Source organism: Oenanthe melanoleuca, chromosome Z (genome assembly GCF_029582105.1).
Source record: "Oenanthe melanoleuca isolate GR-GAL-2019-014 chromosome Z, OMel1.0, whole genome shotgun sequence".
Taxonomy (NCBI): Eukaryota; Metazoa; Chordata; class Aves; order Passeriformes; family Muscicapidae; genus Oenanthe; species Oenanthe melanoleuca.
Genome location: NC_079362.1, coordinates 2,320,461 through 2,348,144, shown reverse-complemented (window position 1 = coordinate 2,348,144; position 27,684 = coordinate 2,320,461). Strand labels below are relative to the sequence as shown.

General features: G+C 36.5%; 1 protein-coding gene across 1 annotated transcript in view; it reads right to left on the bottom strand.

Annotated features, from left to right (window-relative positions):
* Positions 1 to 27,684, bottom strand: part of ADGRV1 (adhesion G protein-coupled receptor V1) — a 267,302-nt gene that overhangs the window by 48,368 nt on the left and 191,250 nt on the right. Inside the window, exons 85-86 of the mRNA XM_056514381.1 lie at positions 25,036 to 25,152; positions 19,175 to 19,353 (exon numbers count right to left, since the gene is read on the bottom strand). Coding sequence (XP_056370356.1) covers positions 19,175 to 19,353; positions 25,036 to 25,152 — 296 coding nt within the window. The remainder of the gene's footprint in view (positions 1 to 19,174; positions 19,354 to 25,035; positions 25,153 to 27,684) is intronic.

The following is a 27,684-nucleotide window of genomic DNA, read 5'->3' as shown; positions in this document are numbered from 1 at the left end:
TTCAAACAGTATTTTATTTCCATCTCAAATGTTTCTAACATAACAGAACAGAGCACAAAGCACATTTTTGAAAGCTCTGTGTGTGTCTGTATCTGTGAAAGGTCTGTTCGATGAAAGAGGCTAATATAAATTTAGAAAAAAATTGTTTCTAGTATGCTTCTCCTCAAAGGTATGATTCCATATTAGTATGTAGTGATTTGTTCATTGTTTTACAACTGGAAAAAACATAATATTGAAACTAATCAGCTATTTTTCCTTCAATATGAATCAATAAGATATTTAATTTAGACAGTGTTTTTTTAGGCCTAGAATGATGAGAAATTGCTTTAATATATAAAATAGTTCTCTCATTGATTATGACTGTAGATGATAATTTAACTTAAATTGCTACTTTCGAATACAAGGAACACAGAAAGATTAGGAGAAATTAAGAGACCTTTCCCCTTGGAAAAGACGTAACTTCAGAAAATAATATACACTATCATATACACTTAAATCTATACACTGATAAAAATTACTCCACTTATTGGCCAGCCAGAATCAATGCTTTACCTTGATTTTCCTCTTCCCTCCCTCAAATCTATCAAAGCAGATTCTTCTCAAGAGTCTGAAGCATGTAATCTGACACTTCAATTGTTTTTGTAAAGTCTTCTGTGGTCTCTTAAAATATCACACTTCCTAAAATCTGGAGAAGTATTTCAGCTACATATGATATAGAAGGCTGTTCTTTTTTTTTTTTTTTTTCTTTATTTCTTTTTAATTTTTTTCCCTAATACTTTTAAAGGAAACACAAGAAACAAGACAAGATGTATACTAGAATTAGCACAATTACATAAATAATATTTAAAAGGAGAACAAATTAAATAAAAAGCAACATTGTTCAGGAAATAGCAATAATTAAAAAATGGAAGGACTGACATTCTTTGTTGCCTTCTGAGCAAGAAATTTTTAAAATGGTAAAATTTTAAAATTGCTCAGTGTGATGAAAACAGTTTCATTCCATTATTATCCTGAGCTCCAAAGACAAGCCCTTTCAACAGTATCTTGAAACTATAAAAGGCTACATTTGAGAAAAAAATTGCAAGTGTTCTTATCTATCAAACATCTGGTGTTCTGAGACACTGAGCTTTACAGCAAAGCATTTTACAGTAAAACAAGAATAACATTCATCTACTTTAAAAAGGCACTCAGGAAAACAATGGGTTTAACAACTGTCTGAGAGCAAGTCAGTGGTGGACTCCAAACCCTCCAAGGAGATAAACACATTGGCTCTTGCAGTGTCAAAGCCTATGCAGCCTGATGAATCAACCTGATAAATCAGGGAGTTCCACTCTTCTCTGTATGTTTTAACAGTTGTCCTTTTCCATAAGTACTAAATAACAATATAACAATATATTCACAGAATCCTTGAATGATTTGCATTGGAAGGATCCTTAAAGTTCATCTTGTTCCTACTATGCTGCCATGGGCAGGGACACCTTCCATTAGATCTGGCTGCTCCAAGCCCCATTCAAACAGGTCTTGAACCAGGGAGAGGGCATCCACAGCTTCTCTGGGCAATCTGTTCCAGCCCCTTAACATCCCCACAGGAAATCATTTCTTCCTAATAACTATTCTAATTCTGTCTTTTATTTTTCCACTCCCCTAACAGGGAAAGAAATGTGGACATTTTTGTAGCATGTATTTTGGTTTCTTTTTGTTTTAGGGTTTTTTGTGTGTGTGTTTTGTTTTGTTTGGGGGTTTTTTGTTTGGTTGGTTTTTTTTTTCTGTCTGCTTGGGTTTTTTTGAGGTTTTTTTTTGTTTTTTTGCTTTTTTTTTTTTTTTTAGAGAAAAGTTTATTCATCTATGAAGTGATGTGGACAAAAAACATATGGAAAGGTTATATGAAGCTTATCATGGATAATATTTGAAATGGTTGGCATTAGTTCTTGAGGAAATTCAAGCCACATTAGAGAAATTTCTGTTTCTACAGTAGGCAAGATTCTAGAGATTTTGACATTATTAAAAAAATTCACTGTGCCAAAGGCACATGGGTTTAGGTTTGTAGTCTTCAGTCAACTTCACACATTAACAGCAGTTCACCCAACACACTGGAAACAGACCTCACACTTTTTCAAACTGAGTGAGACTGAATTCAATAGTGTGGCCCAAACTGGTACGTTTTATGGCTACCTTGGAGGATAGAAAGTGATCTGGTATTTATTTGGAGGTTTCCATGAGCTTTACCACACATGTGTAACAAGGCCATCTTCTTACCTTTCATTGCAGCAAGCACTGGCCTGTGATACAGCTATGGAATAATTTAAAACAAGTGAGAATTTGAAAAACTGTTTGAAGTGCCTTCAGAAATGACATGGAGTCCTTGTGAGCCTTTTACTAAAGGAAATTCTACTGTGTCTGAGAACAGAGTAAGAAAGAAAACTTTGCTCTGTAAAAAAACCTCTCCATATTATACTCGACATCATTAGTGTCTAATCTCTGTCTGTTGATAAAGAACAAAACTTCTCTCCAAGAAACCTGTTTCAGTGCTTCACAGCACTTACTGAGAGAGACTAATGCTAAACTTAGACAATGCTAAACTTAGCTTATTTGTGTAGTATATACAGCTTATGTCTTACCTGAGCCAACATGGCTGTAGGAAACTTGTTTGCTGCAACATTTTTTTATATACTTGTACATTGCTACTATTTTCCTGTATGGTATTCTTTTAAATCAACAGCCCGAGATCTTTCTTTCTGTCTTTTTGGAAACATTTTATAATTAAAACTTTTGCCAGTATCCTTGATCACACCACTTAATTTACATATTAATTGTTCTGGATTACAGCATGTTTGATAACATTTCTTCTCAGTACATGGCTAGAGCAGAAGGACTTTATGTGTTCTTTACATTAAATTGCTTAATATAGAGGTCCAAATCATGTCTGACTTTATTTCCATATCACAAAATTGTTGACTCATTCTCAGTTTACAGACCACAATACACATGAGATCTTTCTGTGGAGAACTGGTAAAAAGCCAGTTATTCCCCATCCTCTCTCTGCAAAGCTAATTATTCTTGGCAAGATCCAATTATTTCCACATGTTCTCATTAAATACTGTACTATTTCTTCAGAAGAGGTCTCAGATGTCAATAACATCATGAATTTTAACTGATTTTTAAGGCACTTTTTCCCCCAGTTTTGTGCTTTGATAAATTAGAATGGAAACTCCTTTATTGCAGGCTTAAATTATATGAGATAATAAAAATAATATATTCCAGTACATTACTAACCAAGGCAGATGTTGAAAAATATTTGAAGGGCAATATAAAGTAATTATTCCTTAAAACATTTCATCTAAGAATTTTGAAAACCTGAGAACTGTTGACAGTCTTTTTCAATATGTCTTGGAATATAGTGCTGAATTTGAGATTACTAGATATAAGCTAATATTTCACTAAAGTCAGAAACCAAAAAAATAGGAGACTTGCTAAAATATTCAGCTCATGATCAAGATTTTTTTGGATAACAGACTATATCAGGCAAACTTGATTTCATTATTTCATGAGTTTACAGGCTTGGTTTATAAATGGACTTGAGACCTCTCACACTATTTAAACTACAAAGCAGGAGGCAATACAAGGAAAGTAATGTAAAACACACTGCATACCATACTGCAATCACTAGCTAGTTTTAATTCTGCAGAATAGAATTTAGAAATTACTATGGACCACATTAAAGACGACAGAAGTTGTAATTTTACACTGTTCCAAAGAAGTAAAGGTCATACTTGGATTTATAAAGAATTGGCTATTCTGCAACACACAAGGTAAATGTCTTGCTCTAATAAGACTTAAAAATACCTCACAGTGGCATGCTAAGCCTGTGTTGTGGCTTAATCCTAGATAGCAGGTAAGGACCAGTTGCTCACTCCCCTCACCTGCCCTCTCAGTGGAGAGAATTGGAAAGGAAATGTAAACTTTTTGGGTTGAGTAAAGAAATATTTAATAACAGAAACAAAATAGTATAGTAATACTGAATATAATGGCAATAATGATAATGATAATAAAGATAGTACTAGCAATATTAACAATAATAATAATAATAAGAATGAGAGATAGCAACAGAACTTGGAATAAACAAGTGATACAGTATACAACTGCATATCACCACTGACAGATCCCAGTCCATTCCTGAACAACTATCTGTCCCCTTCCCCAGGTGTTTACACACTGTTTACACACTGGATATGATGTTCTATAGTGTGGAATATCCCTTTGGCCAGTTTGTGTTACCTGTCCTGGCCATGCTCTCTCCCAGCTTTTTGTGCAGCTCCTCCCTGGCATTGAATGAAACACTGAAAAGTCCTGGACATGAGGTGAGGACTATGCAGCAACAGCTAAATCAGCAGGCTGTTAACAATATTATTTTCATCCTGAATAAAACACACGCTCTATACCAGCTACTATGAAGAAAATTGCATCTGCACCAGTCAAAATGAGGACAGTCTGGTTTGTGAAAAACACAAATTGAATGAATAAAATTCACACAAGAGCTATGAAGGCCACCAGAGGTCTTATGCATTTTTTTCCTGCTCTGAACATATGGGAAAATACCTTTCTGATATGTTTTATTTTTTGTTTAGTTTGTGGTATTTTTCCTAATGGGAAGGGGTAATTACTGGAAAACTACAAATAGTCAAGGAACTGGCAATCTACAAGTAAGCAAAAAGCAAAATTAGAATGTTCCATGTTGTAGTGTATTTTGCTTGCTGAAAAGCACAAGCTGAGGAGCTTAAACTGTATCAGTATTGACAGATGGCTAACAAAGTAGTCACAGGAGGGATTACCTTAGCAGACTGAAAATTATAAGGGTTGCACCTCAGAGGACCAACTAAACAAAAATTAGAAAAGTACTTTCAAGCCCAGGAACTAATGCTTGGTGAAAAAAAACACACCAAAAATACTTAAAGCACATGCTTTACAATGAAAGATGTTAGACAGTTCTTGTTTCTTTACGTGAAGCATTTTTTCCAATTTTTCCTCTGAGATTCAGTTCTCAGCTTCTTTTCTGGTGAACATTTGTCAGACACTTCCTAGGCAACACTGCATTAAGCCTAGAATGAAGATCAGCTGAGCTTTCATCTTTTCCACTGCAAATATTTTCTCAATTTTACTAATTTTCTTTTCTCCTTTCCTTTCTCCCCTCCCTTCCTCCTATTACTCCTCCCTTTCCTTCTCTTCATAACCAATAACTGCAAGCTATGCACAGGCATAGGATGGATGAGCTATGCACATACACAGAGAATTTGTCTAGTATGATTTTTTAAATATCTTTTCTGCTATATATAGCCATTATCAACTAAAACATTGCACAATCCAAACTACATAATAGAAATCTTTCCAATGTCCAAGGATGAAAACCACATGTACAGCTCCAGTCTAACCATGCAGTATTTACTTTAACCAGTACCCAAAATAGCATTTACCAAAAACTTTATTTTCACTGCTAATATGTCTTGCATCATGCTACTGGTTAGACAATCTCTCTCTAAAGATTGGCATAAGACACAATAATTTTAAAAGAACCCATGCGCAAAGATTTTTTTTTTTTTTTTAGTTTCTTTTGAGAAGGGCAAATTGTATTCCAATACAGTAGCCACAGAAGTATCCAAAACATTACTGTTTTTCCCCCCAAGACTTCAGAAAGCAGTCTTGTTTTCAAATGTTCTCTAAGGAATATCATCATGCATATGGTAGCACCAAGTAACCACTCTGTTATTTATACTTATTAAGCATAGGCTAAAGAGGTTAAAATTTCCAATTTGCATTATAGAAAGATGCAAACTTTCACTAAGAAAACTTAGTGATGTAAAATAATTTATACAAGGCTTTTGAGAATATTAGTGTAAGGTCAAAATGTACAATAAAGGGATTACAACTACCAAGAAAGTACTTAGTCAGGTCTCTCTGTTTCTATGGATGTATTTGCATAAAAGTGTAGCTTAAAACAACATATTGGACCCAAACGTTGGTGCAATGTTGGCACAATGTGTCAGGGAAGTGAAAACGAAAAACAAGAATCTGACTTGGTTGGGGACACTCACTAGAATAGATCCAAGGATCTATGATCAAGTACAGATCCTCTTTCCATCCAAAATTCCTATGTTTGTTTTGCATCACTCCAACTCAGTACTTTTAAACAGTGCCAAGGCAGAGGTTGTAAGAGGTCATTATGGATGACTGTAAGTAAGATTTGACTCCTTCTATCCTCTACAGCCTGTCAACACTACTCAAACCCTACTCCAGGCCTTGGAGCTTTCTGGTGAATTCCCTTTGGCGGGATCCAGGTGCTCTCCAAGCTGCTCTATTGCTTCCCTCCTCAACAAGACAGGGAGGAAGGGTGGGACAGCAAATAAAGGAAAAAAATCCTATAGGTCAGGTAAATACAGTTTAATAAAGCGAAGGACAAGTTTGCATGTGGAGGAAAAAGGAAAAGACTTGTGGTCTACTTCCCATAAGCAGGTGATGTCCAGGCACTTCCCAGGCAGCAGGACTTGAGTATGTGCAGCATTTGCTCCATAGGACAAATATCATAACAACAAATGTGTTTGTCTTAGATTTTATATCAGAACTGACAGGATATATTATGGAATATTCCTTGGGTCAGCTTGGGTCAGTGTCCTGGCCATGTCCCCTCCTAAGATCTTGCTCACTCCCAGTCAGAAAACTCCAACTACTATAGAGAAAAAGTCATAATAATATAATGTACTGCATTAAAAGGAAGGCTATGGATACCTTGACCAATATATGACCAAAAGGCCACAGCAGCTGTACTGAAGCTGAGCATTTATGGACAGATGCATTCTGCATTTCTCACATCTCATTATTCATAACAACCTAAGTTTTCAAATGATGAATAACCTTGGTAATTTTTAGAAGAAAAAGTGACATCTTGAGTATATTGAACACTGAAAGGCAAGTTTAGTGGTATTGTGACTCAGGAAGACACAATATGCTCTCTTTCATGACTCAGTGCTTCAGTATGAGTACCACTGAGCTAGAACCTCCGACTGGGATAACTTTTCTACTGAACTGAGCAGGGAAGAATGATTTTGCATTGCTCAGCAAAATCTACAGCTTCATCACAATGCTCTAAATTACACTTGGCAGGCTAGAGAAGCTGTTCAAACAATGGAGGCTGCCTGAAATGTGGTCTAGGCTTATATTTTGATTACTTTCCAATATGTAAGGGTTTCTTTTAGCAAGAGGTTCCTGTCAGGAAATAGATTTTACTTTTGTATACTCAGCAACAAGACTGTAGCTTATAATAATGGAGGGAGCTATCTGATTTATATTTGCATAAGTAACTCCAAATAATGGTCTGATAAGGAGGTAAAAGCAGCACTGGTTTATGACTGAATCAAACAGTGATGTGGGAGCTTTCAAAGAGGCACGACACAGCTGACATCTCACTGACTTGGCAGATTATGGTTGCCCCAGGCTCTCCTACATTTTTTGGAAAATCCCTTAAAGTTCCTTTTCTTTTTTTTTTTTTTTTTAAATCTGTTTGCAAACAAAAAGCATGCTGAAACTATGTTTGTCAAATTACGTGGACTGCATCAAATTTTAAACGTAAGTCTGATTTTCCTAATTCAAGTTGCAGTACAGTATATAAAACAGTTCAAATCTCAAATTGGAAAAATCTTAGAAATGTCTTTGTTACACACTAGAAATCTCTAATGAGACAATTTAAGATTTTTAAATGCTATTTATATATGTACATGCTCTTCTGAGAAGTAATTTCCTCATCTCTTTCCATAAAATTATAAGCAGCTGTGACAACTTGGTCCAAAAGACAAGGAATTGGATTCTAAAATCTGACTGCATTGGAACTAGGAGGTGCATGATGATTACAGAAGTTTTCAAAAAACCTTGGTATTGAAGCGGAACTTCGTTCTATGAAGAAAAAAGTTTTCTAATATTAGTGGGTTTCAGTCCTGAGAAATTACCTACTTTGTAAAGCAACTCTGAAATTTAAGGTGACAGAACAATTGCAAATATTACACTTCTCTCTGCATTATATGTATCTGGAACTATTTAAATGTCAGTTCCTGTTGCTTCTAGTCCTAAAAAAAAATCTTATTTGCAATTTACACAGTGAATTTGCTAAAAATAAGTAGGTTTTCTACCAGCCAGACAAGACATTTAGGAAAGCTAAGAAAATGTCAGATAAAAGATATTAGAAACTGCACAAAATGTACCAGCATTTTAAAAGATTTCTCAGAGTTTTGGGGTTTTTTGTTAACTTACACAACACAATGTTCACTGAACTTCTACCATAAGCTCATGTTGGTGCTGTTACTGATAAGCAAAGAATACTAATGCAAATAAATGTTCTTGCTGATAAGTGAACTACAAACACCTCTTCCTGATATTAGCAGGGTTTTTTAAAACCTTGTCTCAATTCTTACCAAAAATGCAGCCACAGAACCTCTGTCCCTGGATGTTATCAGAGGTTTTTGCAATGTGTAGAGTTATGCTAGGGTTTTCACAGTGCCTTTTTTTCCCCTCTTCAAAGCAGACACGTCTCTCAGTACTGTGTGTTCAGGACACAGCACAGGGCGGAAACCTGCGGGTGTTTGTGCTCTGGAGGAAGCACCAGTTTGCTTTCACATGACCAGCCTCCAACACCCAACTGGTGAGCCTGCAGAGTGCAGAGGCTGTTTACAGCCTGAGTGCTGCGGGCCCCAGACCTTTGTCAAGGGGGTTTTCCAAGGCTGGGCTTTGTTAGTCACATTGCAGACTTGGAGCTAAGCTGCTTCTTGCAGCTGTGTGTGCAGAGATGTGAAACACCCCCTGTGCAAACACAGCCTCTGCCCCACAACACCTGTCCAGCTGGAGCTACAAGTTCACTTCTGTGTGCCTTCACAAAAAGTCTTGTTCTCTGTATGACGTGCAAGTTCTTCATAAACATGTAGTCGTGATGTTCTGCGAGCTGTTTCCCACGTTTTACATCTTCCTCCGTGGTAAGAACCGTACAAGTTTTGGAGTGAAAATGTTGAAAAATTTCTGGTACAATTTGCCCTGTTTACTTAAAGAGTGAGTGTGTAAGAACTCAAATCAGAGGGGAAAAATATCGCCCTAAAATTTCACCAGAACGTTTAAGAAAGATTGCATATACCTAAGGAATTATATTTAAACAGAAAATGAAAGGGGAATGCTTTCCCTGTAGCTATATCTAAAGAATTCCAACATGATATTCCTCTTTCTTGTGTTTAATCACTTTTCCTCAAAAGGAAATGGGGATTTTCTCTGGAACACCATCTGCTCATGGGTCAAGTTAGGCAAATCTCAGAGGACTCATAATAGCTGCCCCAAAGAATCCTGTGCAGCTGTGAAACAAGTCACACCCTTGTACAGGTACATTTTGAAATGTCTGTAATCAAATACTATTGCCCCAAGCTGAACACAGTTAGATTGATTGTTTTGATTCAGTGCTGCACCCTGCCTCAGCCACCTCACCAGGATGATGGGAAAATGAACAACCCAAGAAATCTCTTAGTGCCCATACAATTGTTGTGGAGGTTGTTTGCTATGAAGAAAACTGAAATCTGTATTTGTGTTTGATGAATTTAAATTAGTTTATGTCTCATGCAGATTAACTCAGAGATAGGTCCATATGTTTTATTTCATATATAATTCCACATTAAGAAAAAAACTATTTTCCTTATATTTTGCATGTAAGTTTCAAGTGAAATGAAAAAATAATAATGGTTCTCCCAGTTTTTTTAGAGTGAAAAATGTGGCATCAACCCTTTGGCATTATTTAGTTTCCTTTTCTTTTGTCTATGCAGCAAAAGAAAGGAAAAAGAATGAGGGAAAGAGGAGAAGGAGGGTAAAAAGGTAATGAAAATACAGTTAGACTGTTTTGGTTAAGAAATGTAGAAACAGCAGAATTAGAATTTCCAGAAATTAAGTCAAGGCTTGCCCATTCTTGTTTACATTTGGACAGATTGTCTCAATAAGTTTTTGAATGCCAAATCTACATCCATGGGAATTACTGCTAGAAATTTGATCCTATCATCTTTACTGACATGTCAAAATTTATTATGAGTAGCACCATACTCATTAATGGAGATACCCATGAGTAAATACCAATGAGAGAAAACATTGGGGAAAATCCAGTCTTCCATGAACAAAGGATGTTGTTTTGGAACAGCAAAGAACAGAATCTTCAGAAGATTCAGTCTGAGTCAGTGCATGCAACAACAGTCTGGTCCATAAACCAGACTTATTGCATAATAAAGCAAAAAAACAATTTCCTTGTTGCTCTCTCCTGCTGCTGTTATTATAGAGCTAAACAGTTGGAAAAAGGGGAAATGAAAATGAATGAAACAATGAAAAATGAAAATGAAGAAACAATGCTTTTCTATAATGAGAACCCAAAAGGTCATCTGCTGTTGTTTTTATTGTGTTTCAGTCTTCTCATTATATGATCCTCTGGAAGTTTCTCAGAACAATTTCACACCTAGTTTTTAAACTTCTTCTTTGTGTTTGCTTTTGTCTTCATCTTTTCCTTTTTTTCTTCCTACTGTGAGAATTAATACTAAGGAAACACAGTTACCAGAGGAGAAGAAAGGATCCAGCATAAGCACTGCATAATTACAGCTGAGACTTCTAAGGCACTGGAAGCTCTGGAGTTCCCAGGCAGCTCATTCCAGAAGTCCCAGAAGACTTGGAGTCTTCAGTGTTTGTCCAAGAAACTCAGCTCAAGAAACCTGCTTGAAATCTCTTGCATCAAGGTTCTTGCTAACACTGCAATTTTAAAATTATATAAGGAGCTATGTGTCTGATTCCAGTTAATTATCTTGCTCCTGTTTAAATCCAAGGCTTCCTCCTCATGTGTATGAGTCATTGAAACTACAATCTATTGTTGTGGCTTTTTTTTTTTTTTTTACTACTTCATACTTGTTAGTCTCTGCAATGCAAAAAAAAAAAAAAAAAAAAAAAAAGTTTCCCTAGTACTGTCTTTTAAGGCAAATATTGTTATCTTACTTTTCCTATGCATTCTCTAAATCCAGGATTTAATACAAATCTAGCTGAAAAAGAAGACACTTCCATGTGCAAACTGTCAAATATAAATGAAGCTCATGTTCACAGTCCCGCTCTTTGGCAAGAAGAATATCTGCAAAATATATTTTTCAGTTGTACAGTTTTTTTCTCAGCCATACCGACAATTAATTGGAATACTAATAACAGAAACCAGTCTGCTAAAGCTGAATTCCTTTTACTCTCATGTATCTTAGACAGGTCAGTGAGATACATCTTTATTTACTGGGGCTTTTGCATTGGGCAGACAAGAGTTTGCCTTCCCAAGTACAACTCATTGCACTAAATACACTAAATCTTACTTCATAGAACTAAAATCTGAGCACAAAGTTGAGTTGTTGTAGAACAGTCCTGTAGTGAAATTAAAACTACAAAGAAAAAAACAACCAAAAAATCCCCCATCCAACCAAACAAAAATCCTACTAATTTTTTCCCTTCTTTTTTTGAAAGATCAGATACAAGAGGGTATATATTTGGACTCAATTTGTTATTATTAATGGGGTAGTCAGAATTAATGGCTGGTGCTGATCTCACTGTTGCTTATTTTAGCATTTCTCAATTTATTCTGGCATATCAGATGCAGGTTTTTCTAATTTGGTGGAAAATAGATAAACTGAGAACAATTTGGTTTAGTGGCAGTAGGCCATATCTTACTGATTAAAAATGACAAAGTAGGAGGGATGAAATTTCTAGTTACTTGTACAACCTTGAAAGGAAATACAAAACTTATAAAAGCTGTCAGTGACAGGGATGCAAGCCTTCATCCTGCAGATGTTCTTTAATACTCCTATCATAATACTACAGGGGCTTCAGAAAAGTACCTGGAGTTTTTTTTTTTTTTGGGCAGAAGAATCCCTTCATCTGAACCTGTTTGAAGAATCAGGCCTCATTAGGTGGGTGCAACTTTCACCCATAACAAACTATCTTTTTAACTCTCTATCATGACAGCATGATACCATGATTTAAAAGAAATAACCATCTCATAATGATTGGAAATTTTATAATAACAAATATTTTTCTCTACTTGTGTTTCAAAATTCCATCAGTGAAAGCAGCAATAATTTACCTTTCTTTATTGTAGTCCTTTAAAAGCACAGTACAGTGATTATGGCTGACTAATGTGTTAAGATTTGCTTATCATTAACAAGAAATATTTCCCAAGATATGGAAGACACTCAATACTCTGCCACTGTCACCAACAATTTCCCTCCCACTGAAAACTTATATTGGTAATGAGGGATAAGTGAAAGGTAATTAAAGCAATCCTATCTAGAAGTGAGATATTTTTAAAAAATCCTTATCAGTTGGTAGGACATCAGGCAGCTTACTTGAAAAAACAGGAAAAGTTTAGAAAATAAAGCACAAGTACAGGATACAAAAAAGGTCAAACTTTTTACTTTATTAAGCTATTTTGTAGGTTTTTCCCTATATAAATATGGGTGCATATATGTATATGTATGTGTATGCATATGTGTGCATGCATATATATGTATAAGAATGCCTGTAGTGTGGTGCTGTGTCAACATAACTTAAGTAGCTCTGGTTCATCAGAAACATTTATCCTGCAGTAGCACAGAGCTCAGGATGGTTTAATTTAATTTAATTACTATGCAGAAAAGGACAAAGCAGCAAATGGTGAGAAATCAGCTGTGAAAACTGCAGGCTTTTTGCTCCCCAACATCAGCTGAGTGGTTCATGAAGCACTTGGCTTTGCACAGAGATAGTCAAGCATCATTCTGTGCTGAGGTCTAGCAAAAGCAGTTTGCAAAAGCTTTTAAATCCTAGATGATGTGCCAGTGAACTGAGGGGAAAGGACGTGATAAAACTGGGATAATAGGAAAGAGAAGATGTGGAGAGAGGGCCACGCAGGGAGACACTTCCAAGTCCATGCAGAATATAAAACCAGGCATTAGAGGATGGGAATTCCTCATGCATTCATCATACAAACCTCTTCCTCTTACTATGTCTTCGAGTACAATTAAAATCCCTGAATACTTTTTGTAGCAATTCTTAGCTATTTTCTTACCTATTCCTGCCTGTAAAAGTCTGGTAGTTCAAATGTTGTTCATGGCTGAATTCAGCACTTTGGAAGTAATATGGAAAAGGAGGCATGAGACTAAATCCAAATGCTTGGATAGAAATTAGTTCGCTCAAGCTGAAATATTCTTGTTACTGGTCCTTGGTTTAAAGAAAGCAGATCTCCATTTTAGGGAACAGCAAATAAGCCAGGGATCTGCTCCTGGGATGCATGCCAGACTGAGACAGTCATACAACAGGGTGAGACCCAAAGCAGTACCCAGTATATTTTTCTGACTGGGTTAAGGGTAAGTGCACCAGACTGACAGACACTGAACTAGAAAGAAATCACAGCACAAAGAGCTCGTGACTCACTGCAAAGGCCCTGGAACCAAAACACGTTTTTTATGTAGTTTCTTCTCCCAATAATGTTAACAATGGCTCTTCCCTGTTTTCAGTTAATTTCTTGTCAGTAGATGGTACAAGTGCTGTGTTTTGGATTGAAATAAGAATGGTGTTGATAAGTCACTAATGTTTTGGGTTTTTGCTAGTCATATTTACCCTAGGTGAGAAGGTAGGCAAAATTAACTGGAAGGGAACATGGCTTGGACAGGGGACCTGAACAGACCTAAGGGGTATTTCCACACCACAGAACTTCATGGCCAGTAAATAAAATGGTAAGTGCAGTCAGTCTAGGTCCAGGATGGGGTGTTTGACACCAACCAGCTGGTGGAGACAAACTGCATTGTGCATGGCTTTAAAAAGAAAATAATTGTTATTATTCTAATTATTATGATTATTATTATTTTTAATTATTATTTTATTTTCAATTAGTAAGCATTTTTTATTTCAATATACAAGTTCCACTTTGATTCTCCTCCCCATTCAACTGGGATGGGGGAGGAAGAGAGGAGGAGGTGAAGCTTGGTGTTTCATGTCCAGTTGGGCTGAAAGCCATGACAGGCTCATCTGCTCCCTGAGCCATCCCTATGAGTGAGATTTTGAAAAACTGCAGTGTGAGTAACAAGAAGAGCTGTAACTCTTAATCAAAGCACAAAATTTCTTAGTTTCCAGCTTTCTTTAGCTTTGTTTCCCTATCCCACAGATGTGGCTCTATAGTCACAGATCCAGTGATTTCCTACAAAAAACCCCCTCTGCTTTGACCTGGTCTGTAGAGGACATAGAAGTATTTTGGTTTTTTTAGAAAGGAATGTCACTGGAAAGTCTTCTTCATTATTTGTCATAGATATTTCATGACAATGATACCAAGAAGATATTTGAGAATGTTTAGCTTAATCCTTTCTGTGCTATGAGGAAGTATGAATCTGAATCCAAGTGCATGGATATTTGTAGAAATTTAAAGTACTGTAATGGCACATATCTTCTTCTGTACTCAGTTTGCCACATGGGATTTTAAAGAGGAAAATGAATCTGTAACAGGGATTCTCCTAATGAAGGAGTTCATTCTTCCCTTGGGCAAATACAGGATCCTGCTAAAAGAGAAACACTTCTAAAAACTGGAGAGATTAACAGAGGAAAAGAGCAAGTAAAAGACAGCTAAGCCTTAGACAGAATCACAGAATTGATTAGGTTGGAAAAGAACTCTGAGATCATTGAGTCCAACCTATGACCAAACAACACCTCACCTAGACTATGGCACTGAGTGCCACACCCAACTTTGCCTTAAACACCTCCAGGTGACTTCACTGCACCCCTGGACAGGCCATTCCAATATCTAGTCACTCTTTCTGTGAAAAAATTCCCCTGGTGCAGCTTGAGACTACGTCCTCTTGTCCTGTCACTGGTTGTGTGGGAGATTGATTCCACCTGACTACAATCTCGTTTCAGGGAGGCTTCCTCTGAGACTCCTTTTCTCCGGGCTTAGCCACTCCTCACAGGACTTGTGCTCCAGACCCTTCCCCAGCTCTGCTGCCCTTCTCTGGACACACTCAAGCACCTCAATGTTCTTCCTAAATTGAGGGGTCCAAAACTGAACCCAGCACTGGAGGTGTGGCCTCAGCAGTGCCCAGTTCTGGAGGATGATCACTGCTCTGGTCCTGCTGGCCACATAGCTCTGACCCAGGCACGATGCCCTTGGCCTTCTGGGCCACCTGGGCACAGCTCAGCTATTGTTCACCCACCTGCTGACAGGCACCCCCAGGCACATTTTGCTGAGCCACTTTCAAGCCACTCTGTCCCCAGCCTGTAGCTCTGCATGGGGTTGTTGTAGCAGAAACGAAGGATCCAGAACTTGGCCTTGTTGAACCTCATTCCACTGGTGTTGGCCAATAAACCCAGCCTATCCAGGTCCCTCTGCAGAGCTTTCCTGCCCTCCAGAAGATCAACGCTCCCATTCAACTTGCTGCCATCCACAAATTTCCTAACAGTAGACTCAATCCTCTCATCCAGATTATCAATAAAGATAATTAAATAGGACTTAGCCAACACTGATCCCTGAGAACACAAGAACAAAAAACCTCCTATTTTCTGGGAGCTAGAGAAAATTATAAAATTGCCTGCATTAAAAAAAAGAAAAGGAATGATACAGCATGACAAAAATCATGCCTGAAATACAATATTTGCAAAGATACACCAGACAGGGAGATACCTGTTTACAAACCTTTACATTCTTATTCCGTGAAGTATAATAATACCTAATTTTCAAAATTTACTGTTTTAGCTTATACTCTAATAAACAAAGCCCTTTGGCCTTCTTATGTGAATTTCATTTCAAGGAGGTCTAGTCAGACACAAAGCTTAAAGCAGCAAACAAGAGTAGTTCCTGCGCTTATAAAAACATGATACTGTAGGTAAGAGATTTAAAATACCCAAGTGATTAAAAAATCAAGCTCACCTTTTAGAAAGAAAGAAATTCAGAAAATCAGATTTTTTTTTAATTAAATGAAGAAAATTTTTCAGTTATGGCTCTGAAAAGTTTTATCATAGCCAAAAGTTAAAGAGAGTGGTGTTTTGTAACAGATCTCTTAAAGTATAAAGACAGTTCACCTACTACAGTGAAAAACATAAGGGGGCAAATTCAAACTGTAGATATTGACGAAGAGATGTATAGCACAATGGAAAGATGAGGAGAAAGATAAATCTGAATAATTACATAAAATGCTCTCTCCAGTTTCTTCTGGTCACTTGTCACTCTCTAACACTTACAGAAAAAAGATGCAAGTAAAAGAACTAACACAGAAATCTTTGACAGTAAAATATCTTTCTAATTTCTCTTGTAGCCCTGAAATTTCAAAGCTGTTGGAAGTTGGTAAACCACACCCTTTTGCAAGATTTGCCCTAACTCATCTGTTTCTGAGATCAGAAGCCATATGTATTTAATAACAAGTATCAACTTTTGTTCACAAACACGAGTTTAAAGGTTAATTATACTACACTCACTGGACTTGTACCCAAGTGATTGCCCAGAACTCTAAAAGATGTTGCAAGATACCCTGTACTACTCTAAAATTGTCCAGAATCAGCATCTTTTCTAGTCTTATTCGAAGAGACTTCAACCTTTGCAGCTGAGCAATGGGAGAATCAGCAAAGAGAAGTGTGAAAGAGCCTTTCTGTGTCAGTTAGGTCTTTCAGTTATCACTGAACTCCAACCTTTAAAAAAAAAAAACCTTCTTGGTGGCATTATTACAGACAAATTGTCCACTATTAAAAAAGAAAAAAAAAACTCACATCCTTCCAAAGAGAAAAAAAACTGTTCATACTATAAATAAATACTGCTAATTAGTAAAGTTATCAACAGTTTACTACTGGTTTACTACTGTGACATGGGAGTCACAGTATAAAATACAGGTATTTTTGTGTATAATTTGTCATATCTGGAGGGAAACTCTATCCTAATACTTCTTTGAAACACAAAAACCAACACAAGTGAACCCATGTTTTGGTCAGTGCAAGCACAAAATGAACTTCTCTAAACATAGCTATACTATTGACTATTTGTTGACTATTAATTGTGCCCATGGCATATTGGTTAAGAACAAAACAGTTGGTCAGACACCACAGTAATGCAAATATGGATTGCCCAGAGTAATTGCTTAGAAGAAAGTAAGAATAACAGGCCTCACTGCTTTTATTACTTTAAGAAGTCTTCCAGCTCTCACATGTGAGGATTTCTTACCAGCACACTATTGTTCTCAAACAGCTTCTGAGGCTGATTCTGAATCACTATGTAATGAGTTTGGATTTGGAAATATCCTTGTCACTTTTTCCACTAGTGCATTCCGGTTTGGAGAAAACAAACCAAGTGCTGTAGTTCAATCTGTCCCCTTTTCTACATTCTGTCTTTCAAAGCCCTCTTGTATAAATAAGAACAAGTCTTATAGCACCATTCAAATCAGGAATTAGCATTTATTTATGCTATATTATGCTATAATTCTTGCAGATATCTCTTACAGTCAGTGTTCTCACTGACTGAGATGGAATAAGCTGCACATTCACTAAGCTTGGGATGATTTCTGGCATTTTTTTACTGTAATAGAACGCTGGAAAAGTTTTATATTTAATTTGGGCAATGGGTTGGACTGAGTAATTTTCCTCTACTTAATAATTTTATCAGAATGTAAGGCTTTTCCATGTTTTTCAAAGAATGAGACATGAACATCGAAAGAAAATAATTAGAAAACTGTGTTTCACTAGATAATGATACCATCAACACACAGTTTGGATGCAGTAGAAGAACTTAATTATGTTGTACATATTCCTTGTGTTTATTATGCACAAAGAAGCATTTTACCATAAAGAAAAAGACACATTCTGTGAAAAAACATTGCTGTGTATGGCATGGAGCACTCCTTGATATAACATGAACATCAGCAGTGGTCTGCTGTTGTGGACCTCAGTTATACTTCTGAGTTGAGCTGGTGGTCACAGAACTTCTGGTACCAAATGTAACTCGTTTACATCAAAATCAGGTATCCCTGCTTACCATGCACAGTACAGATTCACACACAGATATTTATATACAAATAATATTTATAGAGCCATGCGTGTGTGTATGTGTGTGTGTATGTTGCATATACTTAAACATTGGCATGAAATTCAGGTATCTACTTGTCATAGGAATTCTCCTTGAGTGACAAAAACCCACAACACTGAATTTTGTTCTCTTATAATGGAATGATGCACACTGTATCTTCCTCTTCTATTAAAGACAGATGAATATTCTCCTACTATGAGTCCACCCTGAAAGCAACCTCATATGATGTTTTCTTAAAAATAATTTGTACATTCATTTGTTTTAAAAAGAAGATATGTGTTTAGTCTTTACTGCACATGAAGCATGGAATTATGATACAAAATCAGTAAGTATATTATCCTCATATCCTAGAAGGGCTATCATCACAGATTAAGTTTGCCAGAAAAGGAGTTAAAAAAAAGGTAGGAAACAGCAAAAATATTTATATACTATATATCTCCACTTAATGCATCTGCTTCTATGAAGATACACTGTTTTAATTAAGACCGTTTTCTGTCTGTATATATGGCTTTGAAAGGGCTGTGATAATTGTCAACAATACAGCAATTCTCAAATTTGGAGCAATTTGGAATATAACAAATTCATTATTACAAGAAAAATAATTCAGGAAAAATATTTGACAAGATAATGTAGTCATAATTCTTAGCAAAGCATATATTTAATAACACAAGAGAAGAGAAGATTAAGGATTGATTTGGTGTTGAGGTTTTTTATCACAGAAATTAAATTGAAGAAAACCATGTTCTTTCCCTCAATCTGCAGCAGAAGCCATTTCTGTTCTTTAGCCTGGAATTGCACATTCTCAGAAAAAAATAAATAATTCAGTCACTAAGCAGACATGCTTGAGCCAGCTCTGCCAGAAAGAGAAACTGGAGCAAAGCCCAACTGCACAGACAGTGCTGTGCTGCATATGGGTGACACACTTGCCTTGTCTCCACCAAATGAGGAGTCCCCTGACCATTTCTTCACTTGTCTGTGGACATACCTCCCTTCTCTACACGGAGGAAAATTATGTACACACCAAAACAGAAATGCTTTTCAAGGTAGTTCATGCATTTTTAAGGAAACACTTACAGATCACCGTAGACAAGGCCATAAATCTGTGCTGTGCTGTGATGGTAAATTCCTCTCAGGATAATTAGAAGAAGGATAACGACAAAAGCTGGAAGCCCCCAGCTCAAAAGGAAGTAAAGCAGATAGCGTCTCTCCGTGTGCTCATCATTCATCACAAGGACATACCAGAAATTAACAGCCTGAAGAATAATCCACAAAAGCAATCAGTAGACTTGCTGGTGATAAACTGTGCCAAAATCAAATCACTCAGGTCATAATGCAGCAAATTTCCACTCCAGTACATGTGTATGTATATAAACACTATTTAATGAAAATACTTTGTCCTCACTTCTTTTCCTTAAGTAATGAAAAGACATAAAAGCAATATGCTTATTTATATAACTATTTCAAAATAGACTAACATAGAGAAAGAGACACCCCCTTTAGTAGAGAACACTATTTTTGCCATGTAGAAATACCTTTTTGGCACAAAAGTCACTTTTTTCTCTAGATATTCATACCTTCACATAGAAGACTTGCATAGCATATTTCTAAATCTGATCTATATTTAATATTTTTATGTTACTGTTCAGCTGTATGTATCTTGTAGGAAACACACTAAGCTCCTTCTATGGTTCTGTGCTGGCCTCAGCAGTACAAGACTGACATGGAGCAAGCCCAGCAATGGTTCATGAAGATGACTGAGGGAAGGAAAACTTCTTCCATGAGGGGAGGCTGGGAGAGCTGTGGAAATAGGATGCTCACTGGGATCATACCCACATGTATAAACATTTGATAGGAGGCAGTAATGAAGAGGGAGACAGACTCTCCTCAGTGATGCCTAGTGATGGGGCAAGAGGTAACGGGCCCAAATTAATATACAAGAAGCTCCATCTGCATACAAGAAAAAGCTTCCTTGCTGTGGGGGTGGTCAAACACTGGGCCAAGATGCCCAGAAGATTGTGGAGTATGTGCCCTTAGAGAACCTAAACCAAACTGACCATGGGCCTGGGCAACCTGCCTCAGCTGTTTGAGGCAGAGTGTTGCACTAGACAGTCCTGAGATGACACTAGATCTTCAACAGTTCTATGATTTCGTGTAATATAGCATAAGAGTTTGAGAAAAAAACTGCAGATAAATGGACATAAATTCACAGGCATCTCTAAAACAGTCTGTTTTCTTATGATCAACTCACCATCAAATAGCATCATTTGGTTTAAAACCATATATTAATCAAAATAGTGGAATACGTGAAATCTCATTAAAGAACTGGTAGTATGAGTAAGGAAACCCTCCAAGTAAAACAGAATGCTCATGGTATTGCTTAGATTTTTGAGTTTTCTTCGAGATGTCCACAGTAGAAACGCTCATGTGTAAGCATTTTTTTAATGCATATCGACACACCACTGTCTAATAAACACCTCAGCTGTTGATAATAAAAATACTTTTTAAAAAACTTTTCTTGACTTTCTCCACTTCAAAATTGTTATACCACCTACTATATTATTATTTTTGGTCTTTTATTTGGGGTGAATAAGGGATTAATTGTCTTTTTCTGCATATAAGATATCTAACTCGAGCTTGTGCCTTTAAGAGTGTCTTGTCAGTCAACAGAGACAGGCACCTTCAGGCACTCATTAATCCTAAGCCATAATCATCTCTCTCCACGGTCTACACAAGTATTTAATCTAATAATGTTGATTTGCATGCTTCATTTTCAGCCATCTATGATAAGGATAAGTAAAAGTTCATATACTGTGACAATGCAATGTGATTATTTTATTTTATTTTATTTTATTTTATTTTATTTTATTTTATTTTGCACATCTCCCTCAGCCAAGGGCTTGTCTACTTATTTATTCAGGAACACCTACTCTTCACATTCAAGTACTTAATTAGTTGTTTCTTGATTCCTTATATAGGTCTCAATAGTTAACTATAATTTTTGCAATTTTAAATGTGATTTATATAGCATGATTATGCAATACTTTGTCTCATTGATAATAAAGCACATTTCATGCAACAACTTGTTCACAAAGGTTAGTAAGTGTTTTAAATGCTTTTCTAGAGAATGAGATTTCATAGCTATGTCCAGTGTATATAATTGTGTTAATTGTACAAAAATTATGTCTATTTTTGGTTTTCATTTGGTTATTGCTGCTAAATGAACAAAGGAAAAGTTTCTTTTCCTTAAAAGATCAGGTAAATCCCAGAGTGTAATTGCAACTATCCTGTGTAGGTTGAAAGAACACGGAAAAACTATCAATTCCATTGCTGGACATGCATAACAAGAAAATATTAAACAGATGGAAATGGTATTTGGACAAAAATCCACAGCTTGTGGAAAGATTTGGTTGTTCTTTTTTTGTGGGATTGAAAATCATTCAAAATTCTGTTTGTCACTTTATGTCAATAAACACACATTGCATTATACTCCTGGCTAGGCTGTGCCTCACTGCAAGCACTTCCAGAGAGCAAAATCCTTTAACTATATGTGCCATTACACTCAGGGACTGTTGGTTCTCCTAATTCTGACAATGTGGTGAACCTTCTTTTCAGTCATCCAACTGAAGTGGCTTTCTATGAAATCATACCTCATGTTCTTGATCTCTGTTTGGTTAGCAATATTTAGATACCTTATCTATCACAGCGAACACTTAACACCAATGCTGCTGTAAAGGTGTGAGTGAGATTGGATTATTCACATTTTCTGCACAGTCACATTTAGTATTTTGATAATTACTAGTTCTTATCTTCAACCTCTTTTGATGCTTCAAAATGTAATTAATTAAATAATACAGGAGCTAATTTTAGCAAATCCTTTCCTGTTGTCATCCTGTAACAATTACCAGTTCAAAAGAAGAATAAAATGTACAGTCCATTTTCCACCTTCTCAGGTAGAAGAACAAATGAGCAAGTTGTGATTTGCTCTGATATAGAATGCAAAATAATTTTTTATTCACATAACATTCTGATAAGACAACGTGAACTTCAGTAAAGGTTTTTTTCTTTTAAAATGAGGCAATAAATGGAAATTACATTCCCAAAACTGGAAACATTTATTTGTTTTTTAAAGTATTTATTCATTCCTTTATCTTTAGTGATAATCACAGAATTTTATAATTTTTTTTGCCAGAAGGGGCCATCTAGTTCCATATCTTCCAGCATGGGATATTTGCCACTGGACCAGTGTCCTGGTACCAGGCAGAACAGGATTAATTTTTCCAGTAGTCATGGCTGGAGCAAGGCTGGGAGCAAGAGAGCAGTGCATGGATTCAGCAGGAACAGTAAATTGGAGAGAACTATCACTAAATGAGGACATAAAAGTTGTTCTAAGTCTCATCTCCAAACTGCCCTTGAACACTTCCAGGGATGAAGTAGGCACACTTCTCTGAGCAACCTGTCCCAGTGCCTCACCACCTGTGATATTCTGCAGATAGCTGGCAAACAGGTGCAAGATTATTTAAAGTCTTTTCCAATTCAGCAAGAAAACTTAATTTTCCTTCTTTCTTCTTTTTATGAATACCTGGAGAGGTCATTTAATAATAATTGTATGCTTTCATATAATTCCTTTTTTGAAGCTGTTAAGCAGTCCACAAATTATTCTTAAAATAAAAAGAAAAGCATCAAACTCACTTTAAGATCAGTAAACATTTTACAAGTCTGACACAAATTTATAGAAATTTATAGTGCCATTAAATCAACGTAGGAGAAAGATTCAGGTATGGGTGATAGCAAGCTCCTGTATTTCTGTTCTTCTCCAGACATAAGTATTTAAGTCCCATTTAAGTATAAATACATTATTAATTCTGCTTTTCAGATCAATTTATGTATTCATGTGCTGAGAAATACAAACATTAATTTCCCAGACCTTTAAGTCTGCCATTCAAACAACAGTAGCTGTTTGAACCAAATCAGTCTGGTTTCCAATTGGATCCACAAGCTCTTCTAGAGTTGTCATGGGGACCAATTCATGCACAGAGATATCCCCAGCACTGCTTCCTATCCATAATTAGATATATAAATTCAAGACTTATTCCAAGCCAAAAGGAGCAAGCCATAGCTGAGGACTAGGTTGATCTATATTTCAGATGATTTCTTTCCTTTTTGGGTATTTCAAAGTTCAGGAAACATTCTCAGCTGAAGACAAAAAAAATAATTATCTTCTTTCTGAGTTTTACTCCTGGCAGCTCATTACTCAGCAGTCTGATGGATTCCTTCTGAAGCACTTTTGTCCTGCCAGATTTCCATGAGGAGTCTTCATGTTTAACACAAGCCTGAGGCTCCACTAAATGCTATATATTATGCAAGTTCTTAGGATTTGACGAAAGTCTACTTAAAAACAACATTGGATTTCAACTACAGACAAAAAACCACCGTTAACAGTCATACAATTTTTTTTGGCATTATAAGTAATTTTTGCAACTCAAATGTAAAATGTTTTTGCAATGAGAAACACATAGAATGGGATGATGAAATATTATCAAACCCTGAATTTCCAAAGCCTGAGACATTCCAGTAAAAAAGAAACTTAAGAACGTTATTTTTTTTATCCAAATTAGCAAATGGTGAAGAGCTCTGAAGCAATTTAGGAATAAAGTGAATGAAAAACTGTGAAGAATATAATTTACAGTTTAAAAAATAATTTAGAGTAGTTAGCTTACAAGAACATCATTTGCCAAGCAAACAAATTTCTCTGTTGAGGCCATCTACATGTAGATGGCTCATTGCTAAGGCTATGGTTATCAATGAATACGAGCCTGACATATCCCAGGAAAATGCCACATATCACATGAATGTTACTGGGAGAGAAAGTTGCATTTGGATGCAGCCTAATTTGCAATTCTTGGTTTGGTCTGGCAGCCTGTATATTGGAGGATTTGTATGGTAAAATATGGAAATGCATATATAAAGCTGTATGCTATAATAAATATGCTGGGGACAAATCCTTTTAAAATAACAGAAAAATAAATCACTTAACTCAATACTAGCGCTAAATATACATTTCTAGATGAGGGCATAATAATGTATTCTTCATACAACCCCGCAGCTTGTTATTTTGACAAACTTTAACAGGTAATTTTCCATAACTATTTTGGTTGTTCATGGTGTTCCATATTAGTTAAATTGTTTTTTTCCACCATTTACTGTTATATAATATACCAAATGAGCAAACAGAGCTGTGAGTAGTCTGGAATATTAGTCTGAGGAGGAATGATTGAAGGAGCTGAGGGTGTTCAGCCAGAGAAAAGGATGGGGGGACATGGTTTAGTTGTGGGCTTGGCAGTACTGAGTTAACTGTTGGACTTGATGGTGCTAGAGGGCTTCTCCAACCTAAATGATTCTATGACTCTATAAAAATTCTGGCAATAATAATGAATACATATATTCTGCATTTTAATGCAAAATTGTGAAGGTATGTTTGTCATGTTATACAAGTTTAATGACAAAAATGCCACTGACTCAACAAATTACAGTGTAGTTTACATTTATGCTTCACCTGTAAGGGATTGTTTCAAAAGACTAAATAAGAGGTATTCAGAAAAACTTCTAACAGTAAGAAGAATTATTTTTCTTATTTTCTCTTGTTCTGAGGATGAAGTGAGACGAGGACATTCTACATAGTTGTAAAGGAAATGATTGGGAAAAGCCTTTATAGTGTTTGTATACTTACCCCTGGAGTTGTGTCACTAGGTTTAATAAAAGCCATCTAAAGTTTTGGCCTTCTAGTAGCACTGTATTTCAGTGCTCTATATCTCTCTATATACATAGATATACAGGTATGTATATATATGCACTAAAATATAATAGGAATACAGTCTAACTATCAGTTACTTTTACAGGTGTTTTGGGGAAGTGATAAAAAGGACTAAGATACAAACCTGAATAAGCATCCAGCTGAACTGGCAGAGGTAAAGGTAATGAGTAACAGATGCAAGGGCAAAGCAGCTTTCCTCTGAGATATGCTGGCTCATGTAAGCAGAGGCCAGAAATGAAACCTGCCGAGGAAAAAAATGAATACATGCATATTGGAATTAAACAAAATTAATTTAATGTTAACAAGAAGAGGAAAAAATAGTTTGGAATTAAGATATACACTGAATTGCTATTTCAGAGACTCAGGAAAGATATATTGGACCTTTAGTATTCACCCAAAAGAATTTATGCTTAAACAGTGTCAACCCCTAAACCAGCTTAAAACTTTTTGGAGACCATCTCGTATCCCTTTGTTGAGAGATGTTAGTTGTTTAGCATGATCTGAGATTAGATCAGCTGGGTAGAACATAGTGCTAATAATGTCAAGGTTGTGGATGCAATCTCTGTATTCACTTAAGAGTTGGACTCAATGATCCCTCTGAGTCCCTTCCAACTCAGAATATTCTTTAATAAAGAAGTTTTAAAAGTAGAATGACTAAAATTGAGTTATATTACTCAGATTTAGTATGTTACTTGCTTTGCTGTACTTGCTTAGCATGAGCAGTTGTATTTGCTGAAGCCTTACTTGACAAGATGTGGTCCTAGATATATTTTTGGGTGGAATGGAAAAGAATATTGATACTGCACTGATGTTCTTGTTATTGTTAGGTAATGTTTATCCTAAGTCTAGGGCCTTTTAATTTCACATGCTCTGCCAGCTAGCAGGTACTGTACCACTCTTAAATTATTTATTTTTAAAAGTCTGACACTCTGCTATGGGAAACCAAGGGTCAAGCTTGAAGAATGAGAAAGCACACCTGAGAGGGAGGGTGTGTGTGGGCAAGGGGTCAGGAGAGGCACCCATGGCCCACCTGGAGCTGCCCTCTGTGAAGGTTCCCTGGTCAGGTGGTGCATGTGTAACTCCTTGAGTGGTGTGAAATTGTTCACACTGCACACTGAGGAGACTAGAGAGAGACTTAATATTTATTGTTTAAAATTGCTCCCATGCCAAATTAGACATAGGTTATGTAACTGCGGGTGGAGATTTTCCTGTATAAAACCAAAAGAGATGTTATCTTCTGATTTGAGTAAATCCAGATATTTTATCAAGTAAATAAACAAACTCAAGAGGCATTTACTGTCTTCAGGCTGCTAGACATGTAGGAATATAATACCTCAGCCCCTAAGATAGCAACACTGGACAAAAGGGGGGAAGCAACTATTCCTTTGTCTAATACCATACCAAAATTTCACATTCACAAGGCAGTTACAATTTGGGTTTTGTTCTCAAACTATACCAAATCTCAGAGGACTGTATGTTGTCTGGATAAGTAGCTAATGCACTGTCTAAGCAACTGTCTTGGGGTGACTTTATGATGCTTGTATATCCACAGTCGGTTCTGTAGGTATTGAATATTGAGTTCTACACCTTTATTACTGGTTCCAGGAGTGAAGGGGGAGAGAAGAGGTGCAGAGTTTGTTATCAGAGACTGCTCTTGCTCCCCCAAATCGTCCACACAGACCGAGTTGTCTGCAGTGGACAGCAGGAGCGAGCTCTCCTTTGCTTTTAGTTAGTTTTTGAGTAGCTAAGGCAGAGAAGTTCCCTGGACTGTGGTTTTTATTTTTTTCCTTTTCCTTGGAATTGTTTGAACCTGCTCTGGACTGCAAACCAAGAAGAGCAGCAGGAGCTGGCAGCTGTGACACACTGGGCCTGGAATGGGCTGCAGCATTTCCCAGATCTGGAGAGACTGCGAACAGCCTGAGTGAGCTGGGCTGTGACCCAGGGAAGGGACTCTTCTGAATTTGTCATCTTGTCAGAATGGTGAGAGGCTTTGCTGTTTGATATTGTTCATTTTTGTGCTTTGCCTGTTAAATAAACAGGTTTTTATTCCACTTCTCTCCAAGCGAATTTTTTCCCCAAAAAATTGGGGGAGGGACTGACTGCTTGAATCTGTTTCCTAGAGGGATCCCATTCAGAGGTTTCATCCCAAATTTGCCCTAAACCAGAACAGCAACAACAGCAACTCTGACTGCAATGAATGCAGCTAGCTAACTTCAACATAGCACTTTAAATTAAAACACAAGTCAGAAACCTTAATCTCTGTCTTCTGTAAATTTCTTTACAGAAGAAACGGCTCTATATGCAAAATTCATAAAAGACTTAATGTGTTCACATAAAGAAAGGTTCTACTCATGCACTGTGCTGATAATTTTTTCTTTCCTGGCAAAATTACTACTTTTTTGACCAGCAGACCATTGACTTGTTAGTAAAAGACATTAATGGGCTGTGAAAACTGATTTTATGTACATAAAATCAGCAAATAGTATAGGTAAGAAAGTTAAAGTAAATTAAGTGATTTGGGAAACACCTGGACACTGTACTTGCAACAAAATACTCATACAGTCCTGGGTAACCCATACACAGTCTCTTTATCATAAAAGTACCCTTATAAAGACAGGATAATGTTACCTCACCATGAAATGGAAGAATAACAATGACAAGCTGGAGAACAAGTAGACTAAAAACAATTATGAAATGCACTTCCATATCTAAAACGACAAAAATGCACTTTAAGTATTTGATGTGGTATTTATCAGCTTCTGCTGGGAACTGG